The sequence below is a fragment of the Furipterus horrens genome, unplaced genomic scaffold, assembly GCF_987537825.1.
Source record: "Furipterus horrens unplaced genomic scaffold, mFurHor1.1.pri manual_scaffold_2, whole genome shotgun sequence".
Lineage (NCBI taxonomy): Eukaryota > Metazoa > Chordata > Mammalia > Chiroptera > Furipteridae > Furipterus > Furipterus horrens.
In genome coordinates, this window is record NW_028327172.1 from 6893459 (window position 1) to 6906722 (window position 13264).

At 54.2% G+C, this 13264-nt stretch overlaps 1 protein-coding gene across 3 annotated transcripts; it reads left to right on the forward strand.

Moving 5' to 3' along the window:
- Positions 1-741: 741 nt before the first annotated feature.
- Positions 742-7703, forward strand: SLC22A6 (solute carrier family 22 member 6). 3 transcript variants are annotated; one of them, XM_090259975.1, is made up of 10 exons: positions 748-1396; positions 1720-1823; positions 2060-2214; positions 3346-3514; positions 3988-4111; positions 4243-4358; positions 5319-5533; positions 5669-5777; positions 6948-7190; positions 7425-7703. In XM_090259975.1, exons 1-10 carry the CDS (start codon positions 1028-1030, stop codon positions 7510-7512), a joined length of 1692 nt encoding a protein of 563 aa, XP_090116101.1. In that variant the 5' UTR covers positions 748-1027; the 3' UTR covers positions 7513-7703. The 3 variants fall into 3 exon arrangements, with proteins under 3 accessions (XP_090116093.1, XP_090116084.1, XP_090116101.1); XM_090259967.1 differs by lacking the exons at positions 6948-7190; positions 7425-7703 and adding an exon at positions 5945-6301 and having other exon boundaries at positions 742-1396; XM_090259958.1 differs by lacking the exon at positions 7425-7703 and having other exon boundaries at positions 746-1396; positions 6948-7378.
- The last annotated feature ends 5561 nt before the right edge of the window (positions 7704-13264 follow it).

Consider the following 13264-nt stretch of genomic DNA (forward strand, 5'->3'; position numbering starts at 1 on the left):
TGGCTAAAAATAAACTAAGTTTAGGCTCATTGCAAAAAAAAAAAAAAAAAGAGGGGCGGTTTAAATCAGGATAAGCTAGAAGGCTAAAGCTGAGGCCCTGGAAGAATCGACATACATCATGTATGATGCCAGTCCCAGGCCCCACTCCTTCAAAAGCAGCCTCTGACCTCTGTGGTTGAACAAAGCCATGGTCCTTCCTATAAGATGTGAGCTGCCCCCAGAAGACCAAAGAGCAGGGTTGCCTATTTTAGCAAATGAGAAAACAGGGTGCTCAGTTAAATTTGAATTTCAGATCAATGAATAATTTTTTAGTATAAGTATGTCCCATGTGACTTTAGAGACATGGTTACAAAGTTAAAATTATGTGTTGCTCTACAATTCAGATTAACTGGGTGTCCTGTATTCTGGCAACTCTTCCCAAAGACAGAGTGTTTGGAGCCTGTCAACAGAAAACAAGAGGTCCTCAAGAGGCCAACGCACTTCGCAGAACCCCGTGTTCTCACTAAAAGGAAGACAAAAAGGTCCTGGACTGTCCCCTCTTGCCCCCAGCTTCCCAGATGGGCCCCCCCCCCCCCAGTCCATGACCTCCCACCACCCCTGCCTCAGGCCACCCTCTCCTGTCCTTTATACCCACGTGGAGAAATTCCACTGACCCCAGAATACTTGGAGGGTTAATCCTTCTGAAACTAAGTCACACTTTAACTCCATCCCTCCAGGCCAAGAAGTAAATGCTGCCCTGTAGGGGTCAGGACTACAGCAGACCCTGAAAGCCGAGCCCCCACCAAGTGAGAGGAGGCTGCAAGGGAAAGGGAGGGACAGACCAGGGAGAGAGCAGGAAGGAGGGGCACTGACCAGGCTGCTGTCCCCCCCACCGGGCCAGCTCCGATTCAGCTCTCGGAGCAACTGGGCTGCGGAAGCCACGGCAGCCCCTCTCCTCCAGCCAAGGACAGCGGCAGACAGACGCGCAGACGGAGGCCCTGGGACTGGAAGTCCTCAGCCCTCAGCCACCTGGCTGGGCCTGTCCCCCATGGCCTTCAATGACCTCCTGAAGCAGCTGGGGGGTGTTGGCCGCTTCCAGCAGATCCAGGTCACTCTGGTGGTCCTCCCCCTGCTCCTGCTGTCTTCCCACAACACCCTCCAGAACTTCACCGCCGCCGTCCCCACCCACTACTGCCGCCCGCCTGCCAGCGCCAACCTCAGCAAGGACGGGGAGCTGGAGGCCTGGCTGCCCCGGGACAGGCAGGGGCGGCCCGCATCCTGCCTCCGCTTCACCTCCCCGCAGCGGGGACCGTCCTTGCCCAACGGCACAGAGGCCAACGGCAGCGCAGCCACGGAGCCCTGCGCCGATGGCTGGATCTACGACAACAGCACCTTCCCTTCCACCATCGTGACCGAGGTGAGCAGGCCTGGGCCCCCCTGCGCACCATGCAGACTGCGCCTTCCCCTCTGAAACAGACAGACGGACAGAAACACGCACATGCACATACACAGACTGTCTCAACGGGAAGACAGAGAAAGTTCAGGATGCAGCCCTTTGTAGACGAGGTGGCTGTGGGAGTCAAGGACATCTCAGCTCCTGGGATCAGAGGGACAAACAGCGAAGAGAAGTGTCAGGAGGAGAGGGTGACAGACTTCAAAGATCCAGCCGCCGGGAGAGAGGGACTGCCACCCTGCAGCTCGGGCTCACCTCTGCCTGACCCTTGTCCCCTCTCCCCACAGTGGGACCTCGTGTGCTCTCACAGGGCCTTACGCCATCTGGCTCAGTCCCTGTACATGGTAGGGGTGCTTCTCGGAGCCATGGTGTTCGGGTACCTGGCAGACAGGTCAGTCCTGGGCAGGACCAAGGGGCCGGGCTGGGACTGGGGGCTCCTCGGCTGGGCTTTGGGCCCTCAGTGGGAGGTTGGCATTCCTAGCTGAGGCTGCTTTGAGGAGCAGCAGCTTCATGACACTTCACAGGTCCTCCCCCAAGGACCTCCCCGAGGGCAGGCACTCCTCTCCCTGCCCAGCCCGGCCCCCTTGGTCCTCAGGACCCCTGCCACAGGTCCTCCCTTCCCCACAGGCTGGGACGCCGGAAGGTGCTGATCTTGAACCACCTGCAGACAGCTGTGTCAGCAACCTGTGCAGCCTTTGCTCCCAACTACCCCGTCTACTGTGCCTTCCGGCTCCTCTCGGGCATGTCACTGGCCGGCATCGCCCTCAACAGCATGACCCTGAGTGAGGGATGCCAGGAAGGCAGGGCGGGTCCCTACCCACTTTCCTCTCACCGCGCAGCCCAGCACCCGCCTTCCAGCCTCCCCTCCCAGCCTGTCTCTCCTGAGCTCTGCCTGCCTTTGGCCTGTCCCTTGGGTCTGTCCTTCCAACCAAAAGAACAGCCTTTTGGGGGAGCTTACACCATCCTGACCCCTCATTTAGATATGGGCTTGCAAACAACATTGTTAGAGACAATGGGGCCCCATAAATGACTGAAGCAGACCAGGTACAAGAGGCACTGGGGGCGGGGAGAACTGTACCAGAGGGGCTCTAGCCAGGTCTCAGGGGTGACAGGTCTCCCCCCTTCCTTATTAGTAACGTAAACCATCCCAGTTTCTTAATGTTGGTGATTCACTGTAATATTTTTAACACAGGGCAAGCTGGCATCATGGAAATGGAACACACATGGCCTGAGCGTGGCTTGTCCATAAGCTGTTTCCCATTCCCCGAGTTTCCCAGATGAGAAACCTGAGGCTAGGGAGAAGGGAAGGGATTTATCCAAGGTCATCCCTCAATCCCAGAAGGGAATCTAAGGATTTGGGGTTCTCTGAACTAATGGAATTGACCCGGCCCAGGCTGGGGCTGGGGCAGGACACCCAGGGAACGCTGCCTCAAAGCCCAGTCTAAGCTTCCAAGTCACTGCCCCAGGGGCCACCAGGAACGGGGCTGGGCCTCTTCAGATCACGGCAGAGAGGTGCCGCCCCCCTGACCTCCACTGTCCAGGATGGGGGAAAGCTGAAGCCTCCTTGAAGCTGCTCTGGCCAGAGGGTGAAATCCAGCCTCGGCTGAGGAAAACCAGAGGGGCGGCTGCTGCTGAGGACGGACTGAGGAGTCAGAGACACGCTGCAGGGAAAGGCCAGGAGTAGCGCAGGGAGGAGCAAGCACGCAGCAGAGGAGCAGAGGGGACGATTCCTGGGGATCCCACACCCACCTCCCCTTTCCCTGCCTGGCACACACCCTCACTCTCTGTATCTCCCTCCGAGCCTTGGGACAGACCGAGGGCTGGATGCACGGAGGGGCCTTTGCCTGCCCCAGGGCCCCCACCCACCTGGCAGTCCAGGAGGTTGCACCGCTCTGTTCTAACCCTCTTTCCAGATGTGGAGTGGATGCCCATCCACACGCGGGCTTTCGTGGGCACCCTCATGGGCTATGTCTACAGCCTGGGCCAGTTTCTGCAGGCCGGCATGGCCTACGCCCTGCCCCACTGGCGCCACCTGCAGCTGCTGGTCTCTGTGCCTTTTTTCGTCTTCTTCATCTACTCCTGGTTCGTGGGGCCCAGGGTGGGCAGGGGTGCCACAAAAGCCCAGGGGGCTGCAAGGGACAAGACATCCCCCCAGTTCTTGCCAAACGCCCCACCCACTGAATCAGAGAAGGTCAATGCCAGAAGGTCAAACCCAGGCCACTGCCTCAGTCTGACAGAGGGGGACACAGGCTGTGGGGGGAAGGATTTTCCCCAAGGGGTCCAGTCCTCTGGCTTTCCCCAGCTTCCCCCAGGCCTCCAGCCTGCCTGTCCTGCGCCCTTTGTCCAGCCCCCGAGGGCTGAGTTCCTGGGTTGCACAATGAGATGTCCCCAAGCTAGGCACTGCCTTGTGGTCCTAGAGAGACAGATTTGACAAAGCCCCTGGGTTCCTACACTTAAGTGAAATCCCACTGCAGGCCCCTAGAAAGCCCACCCCTCCCCCCCGCCCAGCGGACTGGAACCGAAGCCATGCCGACACCCGCCCCCACCCACTCCAGCTTCTTCGTGGAGTCTGCCCGCTGGTACTCCACCTCCGGGAGGCTGGACCTCACCCTGAGGGCCCTGCAGAAAGTGGCCCGCATCAACGGGAAGCGGGACGAGGGGGCCAAGCTGAGTATGGAGGTGAGAGCCCCAACGCTTGCCATGACACCCCCAGGGCTCTCAGGACCCAGACGGGCCTTCCCTGCGTAAGGGGCCAGGCTGAGAGGAGCTCCTGGGGGAGCCCAGGCCCTGAGCCCTGCGCATCCCGGCAGGTCCTCCGGTCCAGCCTGCAGAAGGAGCTGACCATGGGCAAAGGCCAGGCCTCGGCCTTGGAGCTGCTGCGCTGCCCCGCCCTGCGCCACCTCTTCCTCTGCCTCTCCATGCTGTGGTAGGCCCAGGCAGGCAGACCAAGGGGCAGAGAGTGCACGTACTGGTGGTGGGGGGTCAGGTGGGAGAGAGGAAAGGAGCAGATCTGCCATGAGGGCGGAAGTCCTGCACCAGGCAGAGTGTTGAAGGACCAGATAACCTCCATCCTCAGTTCAGCTCAAGTCCAGACTGGGCATCGATGTCTCCCTCTTCTCCTTTTATCAACTCTGTTCCAATACACAACAGGAAAACGTCATTAGGATCAGTGGCCCCCGGAGTCAACAGAATGACATCAAGGCAGAGACCAGTCAGGCTTGCAAAACATTCGGGGACTTCCCTGGCCTTGGCCAGAAGCGTAGGCACAGGCAATAAGAAGCCTGAAGCTTATCTCCAGATGCACATTTTGGCCAAGGCTGATCGGAGCCAAATGTCTTGCTTTCCCATTGCCACCCACCCAGTTACCCTTCTTACGGCGACCTTCACGAACCCCTCGCCGCAGCGGTCCCGTGACTGTCAAGGGAAGCACGGTCAAAAGGAACGATCCCACCAATGAATGCTTTGTTTCCAGTTCTGGATCTACCCTCGGTTGTGGGTTTCATCCAACAACCTGAGCTTCATTGCGTGGGCTTTTGACACCCGCCCAGCACCACGGACAGGTCCTGGGAGGCTATTGCTGCCCCCAGCACCTTGGCCCTAACAACAGGGCTTGGATATCCACCTATCTTTCCTCAGCCCCGTTTCAATAGATAAGAGAAGGACTAAAACTATGTAAATCCTACATAGCAACCCAGTGACAAAATTATAGGTATAGCAGGACTACCCCAATATTTAAACTGGATACTAATAATGTACGATTAGCCCCGGAGGTAGATTCCAGCCCTTTATTAAACAGGGTGCTCAGCACGGCTCACTCCTGTTTTAAATGAACATCTACCTTTTATGCCTTCCTAACAACTGCATGCCTTTCATCTCTCCCCACGAGGTTTGCCACTAGCTTTGCCTACTATGGGCTGGCCATGGACCTGCAAGGCTTTGGGGTCAGCATCTACCTGATCCAGATCATCTTTGGAGCTGTGGACCTGCCTGCCAAGCTCGTGTGCTTCCTCGTCATCAACTCCCTGGGCCGCCGACCTGCCCAGATGGCCTCCCTGCTTCTGGCCGGCATCTGCATCCTGGTCAATGGGGTGGTACCCCAGGGTGAGCACGCGCAAGCACGCTGGTCCTTCCTTGTCCTCATCCCCAGACGTGACTCCACTTCTCACAAGGGAGAGGGGCCAATTCCTCCCAGTCCGCACTCCCAAGATCCTGCATACACCCCTCCTTTCTCTCTAGATCAGTCCATTGTTCGAACCTCCCTCGCTGTGCTGGGGAAGGGCTGTCTGGCTGCCTCCTTCAACTGCATCTTTCTGTACACTGGGGAGCTGTACCCCACAATGATCCGGTGAGTGGGAGCCTCATGAGGAGTCTTGGGGTAGAACATTCCTCCAACACAGGTCAGACCCCAGAGAGTGGCCCAGGATGCCCCAACCCAAAGCCCCTTCCCAGCACCCAGCAGGACAAGGTACACTGCAGCCACTCAATACACACTTGGTGGCTTGGTTAACACAGGTGTGACTACAAACTAAGACCTTTCCTGACCCTAGAAGAAGACCTGAGAAGGTGGCGCAACTGAGACAGAGTAGGGAGCCAAGAGGACACATCTCAGAAGCAACAAATTGAAATTCCCCCTTGATCTGACACCAAATCTAAATGCCACCTATAAACCAAATGGTATGTCTGAAACCAAAGGCCACAAACATGGAAGTACTTTCCCATCACTTGATGGCAGGACTTGATGGTACGCCAGCAGTGTGAATAAACCCAGCAGTGCTTTTCTGAGTGTCAAGATTTGGCAGAGGGAGGGTTTTTGAGTTAAGAAACAGGAAACATGTCTGTATTAAGAATGGGGTATAAAATTAACATGAGACATCCAAGAACTGCCCTGAGCCACTTGGCATGAGAACCCTGAGGGGTCATGGTTATTGTACTGGGCCCTCATGAGATGTCAGGGGATCAGGTAGGTGTTAGGATAATTCCCATTTTACAAATGAAAAAAACTGAGCCACAGAGAAGTTAAGTGACTTACCCAAGGTCACACAGCTTACAAGTGAAAAAGCTTGGATTTGAATCCAAGCAGTCTGTCTCCTGAGTCAGTGTTTTTAACCTCTGCCCTCGTAGAGAATGTTCTTAACTTATTCTTAACTTGCACACCCCAGACCCTTCCCCTGGGGATTCTAATGCAGTAGGCCTGTCTGTGTGGGGCTGGGGCAACTGTAACTCAAAAATCCCCCAGGTGATCTGAGAACAATTGGCCTAACTCAGCTGTTTGAACTGACTGCAAAGGAAACTTAGGCCCAGAAGGGAAAAGGGACGTGCCTGAGGTCTCACAGCAAGTTAAGGGCAGAGGCAAGATGTCTCCTGATTCTCTGGCCAGAGACCTCCCCAACCTGTGTTGTTCTCCCCCTCCTCCTCCTTCTTCTTCTGTTAATCTCTAAAACAAATGCCAAATTGGTTTGCTAATCAAATGGGGAACAGAACACTAACCAGCACCTACCCCCTGTGGGCCCCACAGACAGACAGGCCTGGGGATGGGCAGCACCATGGCCCGAGTGGGCAGCATCGTGAGCCCACTGGTGAGCATGACGGCCGAGTTCTACCGCCCCATGCCTCTTTTTATCTACGGCACCGTCCCCGTGGTTGCCAGCGCTGTCACTGCCTTCCTGCCGGAGACCCTGGGCCATCCGCTGCCGGACACAGTGCAAGATGTGGAAAACAGGTGGGCCCCCACCCAGAGAGGAGCAGGGACTTACCCCAGGTCACCCATCCTGGCTGTGGTGTCATTGGGACTCAACCCCAGGCCTCCTTCTCCAGGCCAGGGCTCTTTGTCCCTGATCCCCCAATTGGCCGAGCCTCCTAGAGTCCATCCAGGGGTTCCCTGCTCCAGGGAGGGGTAGGTGTTTGAAGCAGAGAGCCTGCCCGAAGGCTGCTCACCTAAGGCACCACTCTCCCTCCTGCCCGCCCCTGCCCCCCACCCCTCCACCACCAGGAGGAGAGGGAAACCTCAGCCGCGGCAGCAAGAGCAACAAAAGCAGATGGTCCCACTCCAGGCCTCGGCACAAGAGAAGAGCGGCCTCTGAGCACTGAGAACGGGCCTTACAGAGCCCTAAGGGGAGCCCGGGTCCTACAGGTCCTGGGCGACCCACACAAGCAGGGAGAAGGGGAATGGCTGCCCACGTGTCAGGGGCTATGGTTTCGGGATGCACCTCCCCAGGGGTTGTCCTCTCTGAATAGATTCCACCAAGACCACGGCATTAAACGGTGCAGCGTCTGTCTGTCTGTCTTGTCTCAAAGGTAACAGCCACTCCACATCAACCCAGCCCCTGCCCTCAGCCCCCAGGGCGTTACAAACCACCCCAGACCTCACCCCCACCCTCCCCTGCCCCTCCCTCTTCCCTCGGGCCTTCTCTAACCTATTCAAGCGTCTCTGCGAGTTTTAGAAACCTTACGCCCCGCCCCGTCCCTGCCAGAATGGAAACTGAACAGGGACCGAAATGAAAGCAGCCAATCAGAGGCTCTGTTTCAGGCTCCGCCCCCTCTGTGAGAGCAGACGGGACCTCTGGCGGCCCAGGGGGAGCAAAAGGACCACAGCCGCTGGGACATCAGCGTGCGGGCCCCTGCTCCTCTGGACTCCCGCAGGGTCGGGACTCAAAACCGGTTTGCCACTTCCAGTTCTGCGGCTGGAGCGTCAGCCCGCTCTCCACCCTAATCCTTCCACCAAGCCTGCTGGCCTTCTTCACCACTCTGCCTCCGCTGGGCCCCGGGCCGGTGATAGGCAGAAGAGAGGGAGAGAGGAGGGTGGAACCCAGCCAGAGAGCCAGCACTGAGTGCTGATTGGGTGTCAGGCCCTGTCCTACACTCCTTGCATATACCGCCTCCTTTAGTCCTCCCAGGAACTTTCTAGAAATAGGTGCTATTAGTATCGCCCATTTTACAGGTCAGGAAAGCAAGGCACAGACGGTTAAATCACTTGCCCAGGTTCACACAGCTGGCGAATTGTGGCGTCAGGATTAGAAGGCAGACATCTGGCCAACTCTGCGTGCCTGACCCTCCACTGCCCAGGGCTGGGAGGCGCTGAGACTTTGGCCTCTTCCACCCTCAAGATCTGGCTCCTTCTGCTCTTCTCTCCTGGGCTGAAGAGAGGGAGAGAGAAGGTTGAGGGGGGGGAGAGAAGGGATCATGGCAGAACCATACAGAAGGAGATATGGAAGGCAGGTTGGTGGTCACAGTCAGGAAAAGAAAGGGACATCCAATCACCTGTGTGAGCAAGGGAGCTTCCTCCAGGGCCGCTGACCTGGTACCCCAGCCCCTTACCCTCAGGGAGAGCCCACACCCCTCCAGCTGTACGTACCACCTTCCAAGTGGGACCCTGGGGAGGGAAGGAGGCCCTGCACTGCCCTGCAGAAACCACAAAGTCCTTGGGGCAGGACAGCCTGGGCAGACCTAAAATTAGCATAACCCACCCCTCCTCCTGTGACATCAGGAGCCCTGGTGTCCCCTATGGTCTGACACTCCCCGTGCCCCCCAAGAATTTCTTGGCCCTCATGGGGCCCAATAGATACTTGAAGGCCACCCGCCCCACCTTTGCTGCTGTTTCACAGGCAGCACTGCCCTTGTAGCTGACAAGGGGCCTCGAGGATGGCGTCTTCCGCAGCCTGGAGCAGGGAGACAGGACGGGGACAGGAGGTGGGACACCGAGATCTAGCCCTGCTTCTGTAGATCTGGGGGTCTTGGGAACAGTGGCCCGCCCGACCCCTGCCTCAAAAACCTGCCAGCAGCTCTGAAACACCCAGACCGCTGTGGGTCCCTCCCTGCTGTGCTTAGATCACCTGGTGCCTGTAGCTGCCTCAACCAGAGCCAGCCCCGGCCTGTCCTAGTGGCACGCGCGCCCTGCTGGTCTGCTGCTGACTCAGGCAGCTCACGCCGTCCTCTGCAGGGAATCCACCTCCCCAGTTCCTGGCCTGGGACTTGGGGCCCTCCTCTCATGCCCTTGAGCCAATGGAACCTCACCTTCCTCACACTTTGAAGTCATGAGCAGGTGACTTTTTTTAACCAAGGTTAATTCACTTTATTTTTCTTGTATTAAATTATGGGGTGGCCACAGCTGGAATCCAGGTCCTCTGCAGAGAATTTCTGATAGGGAGGCTTGGTGAACACAGTCTCTTTGCAGAGGTCGGGGGTGGGGGGGATGACCGTAGGTCTTAGAGATGGCATCGAAGGTGGCCTTGGTGAGGTGGCCTAGGGTGGCAGTGCAGCCCCTGACTGCAGTGTAGCAGTCGTCGATACTGTCATCAGCAGCAGCTTCTTGGGCACAGGGGATGAGACGATGCCAGTGCCCCTGGGGATAGGGACGAGGCTCACCAGCACAGAGCCACAGTGGCCAACCACCGTGTAAGGGACAGTGTGGGGCTTGCTTATCTTGTTCCCTCAGTAGCTTCACTGCACAGGGACAACTGAGAGCTTGGCCAGGATGATGGCCTCATGGATGGCAGTGGCTACTTCCTTTGAGCATTTAACACCCAGACCAACATGTCCATGGTAGTCCCCAGTGGTGACAAATGCCTTGAACCGGGTCCTCTGGCCTGCACGTGTCTGTTACACCCCCATCTTACTTTCATATGTTTTTTAAGTTATGAGAATTTTTTATCATAGGTATAGGGAGCAAAAGAAAAGCACTAGGTGGACCCCATGGCCCATTGTTCCTCTTCGTCCAAGAAAACCATCAAATGATGTTGCTTCAGCTGCGTTTCACGCTGCAGCCATAGAACAGTAGCTGCCTCCGTTGCCAGAAGCTGGAGTAATAAGCTAGAGGAACTTGAGACTCAGTTTCCCTGACCAGCTCAAATGAAGTCTGCTGCTGGTTCTCCTAAACTCCTCCCCCAAGAGAAGCCCACACCCAAGTAACAAGTTCCTCGTGAGGTACATCCAGAGAAGAAACCAGGCAGCCTGTGAGGGCCTGAATTGGTCAGGGTCTTTTTGTTTGTTTTTATTTTTTGTTTTTTGTTTTTGTTTTTTCTGGTTCTGCAAACTGTTTTCTTTTTAACTTTATAATGCACCATAAACATTATTCACGCAACAGATGAAAACCTGCTATAAAACACAGAGGGGCTGCCACTGGATAATGACAGTGACAACCAAAGCAAAGCATTAGCACCCTGACTGGTGTGGCTCAGAGGGTTGGGCGTCATCCCACAAACCAAAAGGTCACCAGGCCTGGGTTGCGGACCAGGTGCTCAGTTGGGAGCGTGCAAGAGGCACTGATCGATCGATGTTTCTCTCCCTCTCTTTCTCCCTCCCTTCCCCTCTCTCTAAAAATAATGAAATAACATTTTTAAAAATAAATAAAGTAAAGTATTAGCATAAGGTGTAAGCCTGGGCCTGGCAGGCACCTGCCAGGGGCACTACACAAAAGGCTGTCTTCAAAGCCCTTGTCTGGGGCCTAACAGCTACCCCTGAGTTCCCTTGGGCCCCTCGGATGGAAAGGGTCCTGTAAACATTTTTGCATCCACATAAACCACAACACCCCCCTCCCCGATTTTTGTCTGGTTTTCTCCACTCATCCTCTATGCCTAGCCGTCTCGTCAAATTCTCTTACCATCTCCCCTTGCTCAAGGGCACATCGTGGCTGCCTCTCTGGGATCCTCTCTGGAATGCTTTTATTTCTTTTACTTACATGGTTATACTGCTTAGACCCTCCAATATAATGTTGAATAAAAGCGGTGAGAGTGAGTATCCTTGTTTCATTCCTGAACTTAAGGAAGAAAGCATTTACATCTTTCACAAGTAAGTATAATGTAGCTATTATTCTCCCATAGATGTTTCTTTTAATTTGAAAAAGTTCCCTTTTATTCTTCATTTGCTGAGAAATTTTGTGATAGATATTATAGATGCTGAATTTTGTCAAATCCTTTTTCTGCAGCTATTGGGATGATTATATAATTTTTCTTTTTTAGTCTATTACTACGGTAAATTACATTAATTGGTTTTTAATGTTAAATCAATCTTATATTCCTGGGATAGATGCATTAAACTTTTTATATATTGTTGGCTTAAATTTGATTAAATTATGTCAAGAATTTTGCACTTATGTTTATAAGGGATATTGGTCTCTAGTTTTCTTTTACTATCATGTTTTTGTCTAGTTTTAGTAGCAGAGTGTTATGGACTGAAAGTTTTTGTGTCTATGTTGAAATCCAGGCCCCAATGTGATGATACGTGGAAGTAGGGCCCCTGTGAGGTACTTAAGTCACAGAGTGGAGCCCCCATGAATGGGATCAGTGCCCTTATAAGAAGAGGGCAGAGAGCTAGCTCTCTCTTTCCCATATATGAGGATATAATGAGAAGTTAGCCTAGCCCTCTGGCCCCGGCCGGGTAGCTCAGCTGGTTAGAGCATCATCCAGATACACCAAGGTTGCATGTTCAGTACCCAGTCAGGGCACATACAAGAATCAATGAATGCCTACATAAGTGGAACAATAAATCTCTGTCTGTCTGTCTCTCTCTCTCTCTCTTTCAAATAAATAAGTAAATAAATAGAAGTTGGCCATCTGTAACCAGAAGAAGGCTCTCCCCAGACCTTGATCATGCTGGCACCATGATCTCAGACTTCTAGGCTCCAGAACTGTGAGAAATACATTTCTGTTATTGCTAAGACACCCCGCTTATGGTATTTTGTTATAGCAACCTGAGCTTACTGAGGCACAAGGTAATATTGTCAAAAAAATTTTTACAGACTTCTATGTCTCAGGCACCCAACATCATCATGAATCTAGATTCCTTCCAACCTCCTCCCCTCCCATCCTCAGCAAGTCAACTACCTCCCTGCCCCAGATGGCAAAAAGGTCACAGGTATTACCTCCTCACACAGCAGCACCCAAAGGCAGAAAAGGGCAGTTACTCTTCACACATCTCTTTGAAAAGCAAGACTACTTTTCCCAAAAGTCTCCTCTCCCACAATGGGCCCTCTGCCATATTTCTTGCTGGAATTGTGTCACAGGATAGATATAAGTGACACCCTTCGGGACCATATTAGTTTACTTGAACCACCATATAAAAACATGACAGACTGGTGGCTTACACAACAGACATTTCTGGAGGCCGAAGCCCACAATCACAGCATTGGCAGGTGTGGTTTTTCATGAGTCCTTGCTCCTTGTCTTGCAGACGGCCGCCTTCTCACTATGTCCTCACATGGTCTCTCTCTGAGCACACACATCTCTGGTGTCCCCTTGTGTGTCTAAATGTCCTCTTCTTCTAAAGACAGCAGACATATTGGATTAGACCCCTACCCTTATGACAGCCCTTAACATTCATTAACCTCCCTAAAGACCCTATTTCCAAATGCAGTCACATTGTGGGTTAAGGCTTCAACAAATGAATTTGGGGGCACACAATTCAGTATATAATGGGGACCAAGCTGTCAGAACACCTGGATTTGCCTGGACTCCACTGATGGTGTAAGCCCCCACACACTCAGACTCCTAACGAAGAACGTGAAAGCCAGATGGCTGCTTATTGTGACCTGCATGCCATTGCCATTCTGGGAAGGAGAGGAACAGGGAGCAAATATTATCATGAGAAAAGAGCCCCAGGCTCTGGGATTCATGCGGATGCAGTGCTCACAGGCTAGAGGATGCTACAGTGGCATTTTGGGGTGGGCCCTTCACAGTCCTTCCCCAACTCTGAGTGTCACTGAGAAAAGGGAGCTCAGCCCAGGCTTCATGCTCACACCCGCTGGGGCCTCCCTTCCTGACCTTAGCATTTTCTCTTCTTCTCCAAGGAGGAGGTCACCTGTTCTGGCCTAGTGAGGAGACTCAAACTACCAAACCATGG

Coding starts and splice junctions, on each gene's coding strand:
- SLC22A6 (XM_090259958.1), top strand. CDS start 1,028: ATGGCCTTCAATGACCTCCTGAAGCAGCTGGGGGGTGTTGGCCGCTTC. Junction 1,824..2,059: donor TTCGGGTACCTGGCAGACAG/GTCAGTCCTGGG, acceptor CCTTCCCCACAG/GCTGGGACGCCGGAAGGTGC. Junction 3,515..3,987: donor GTCTTCTTCATCTACTCCTG/GTTCGTGGGGCC, acceptor CACCCACTCCAG/CTTCTTCGTGGAGTCTGCCC.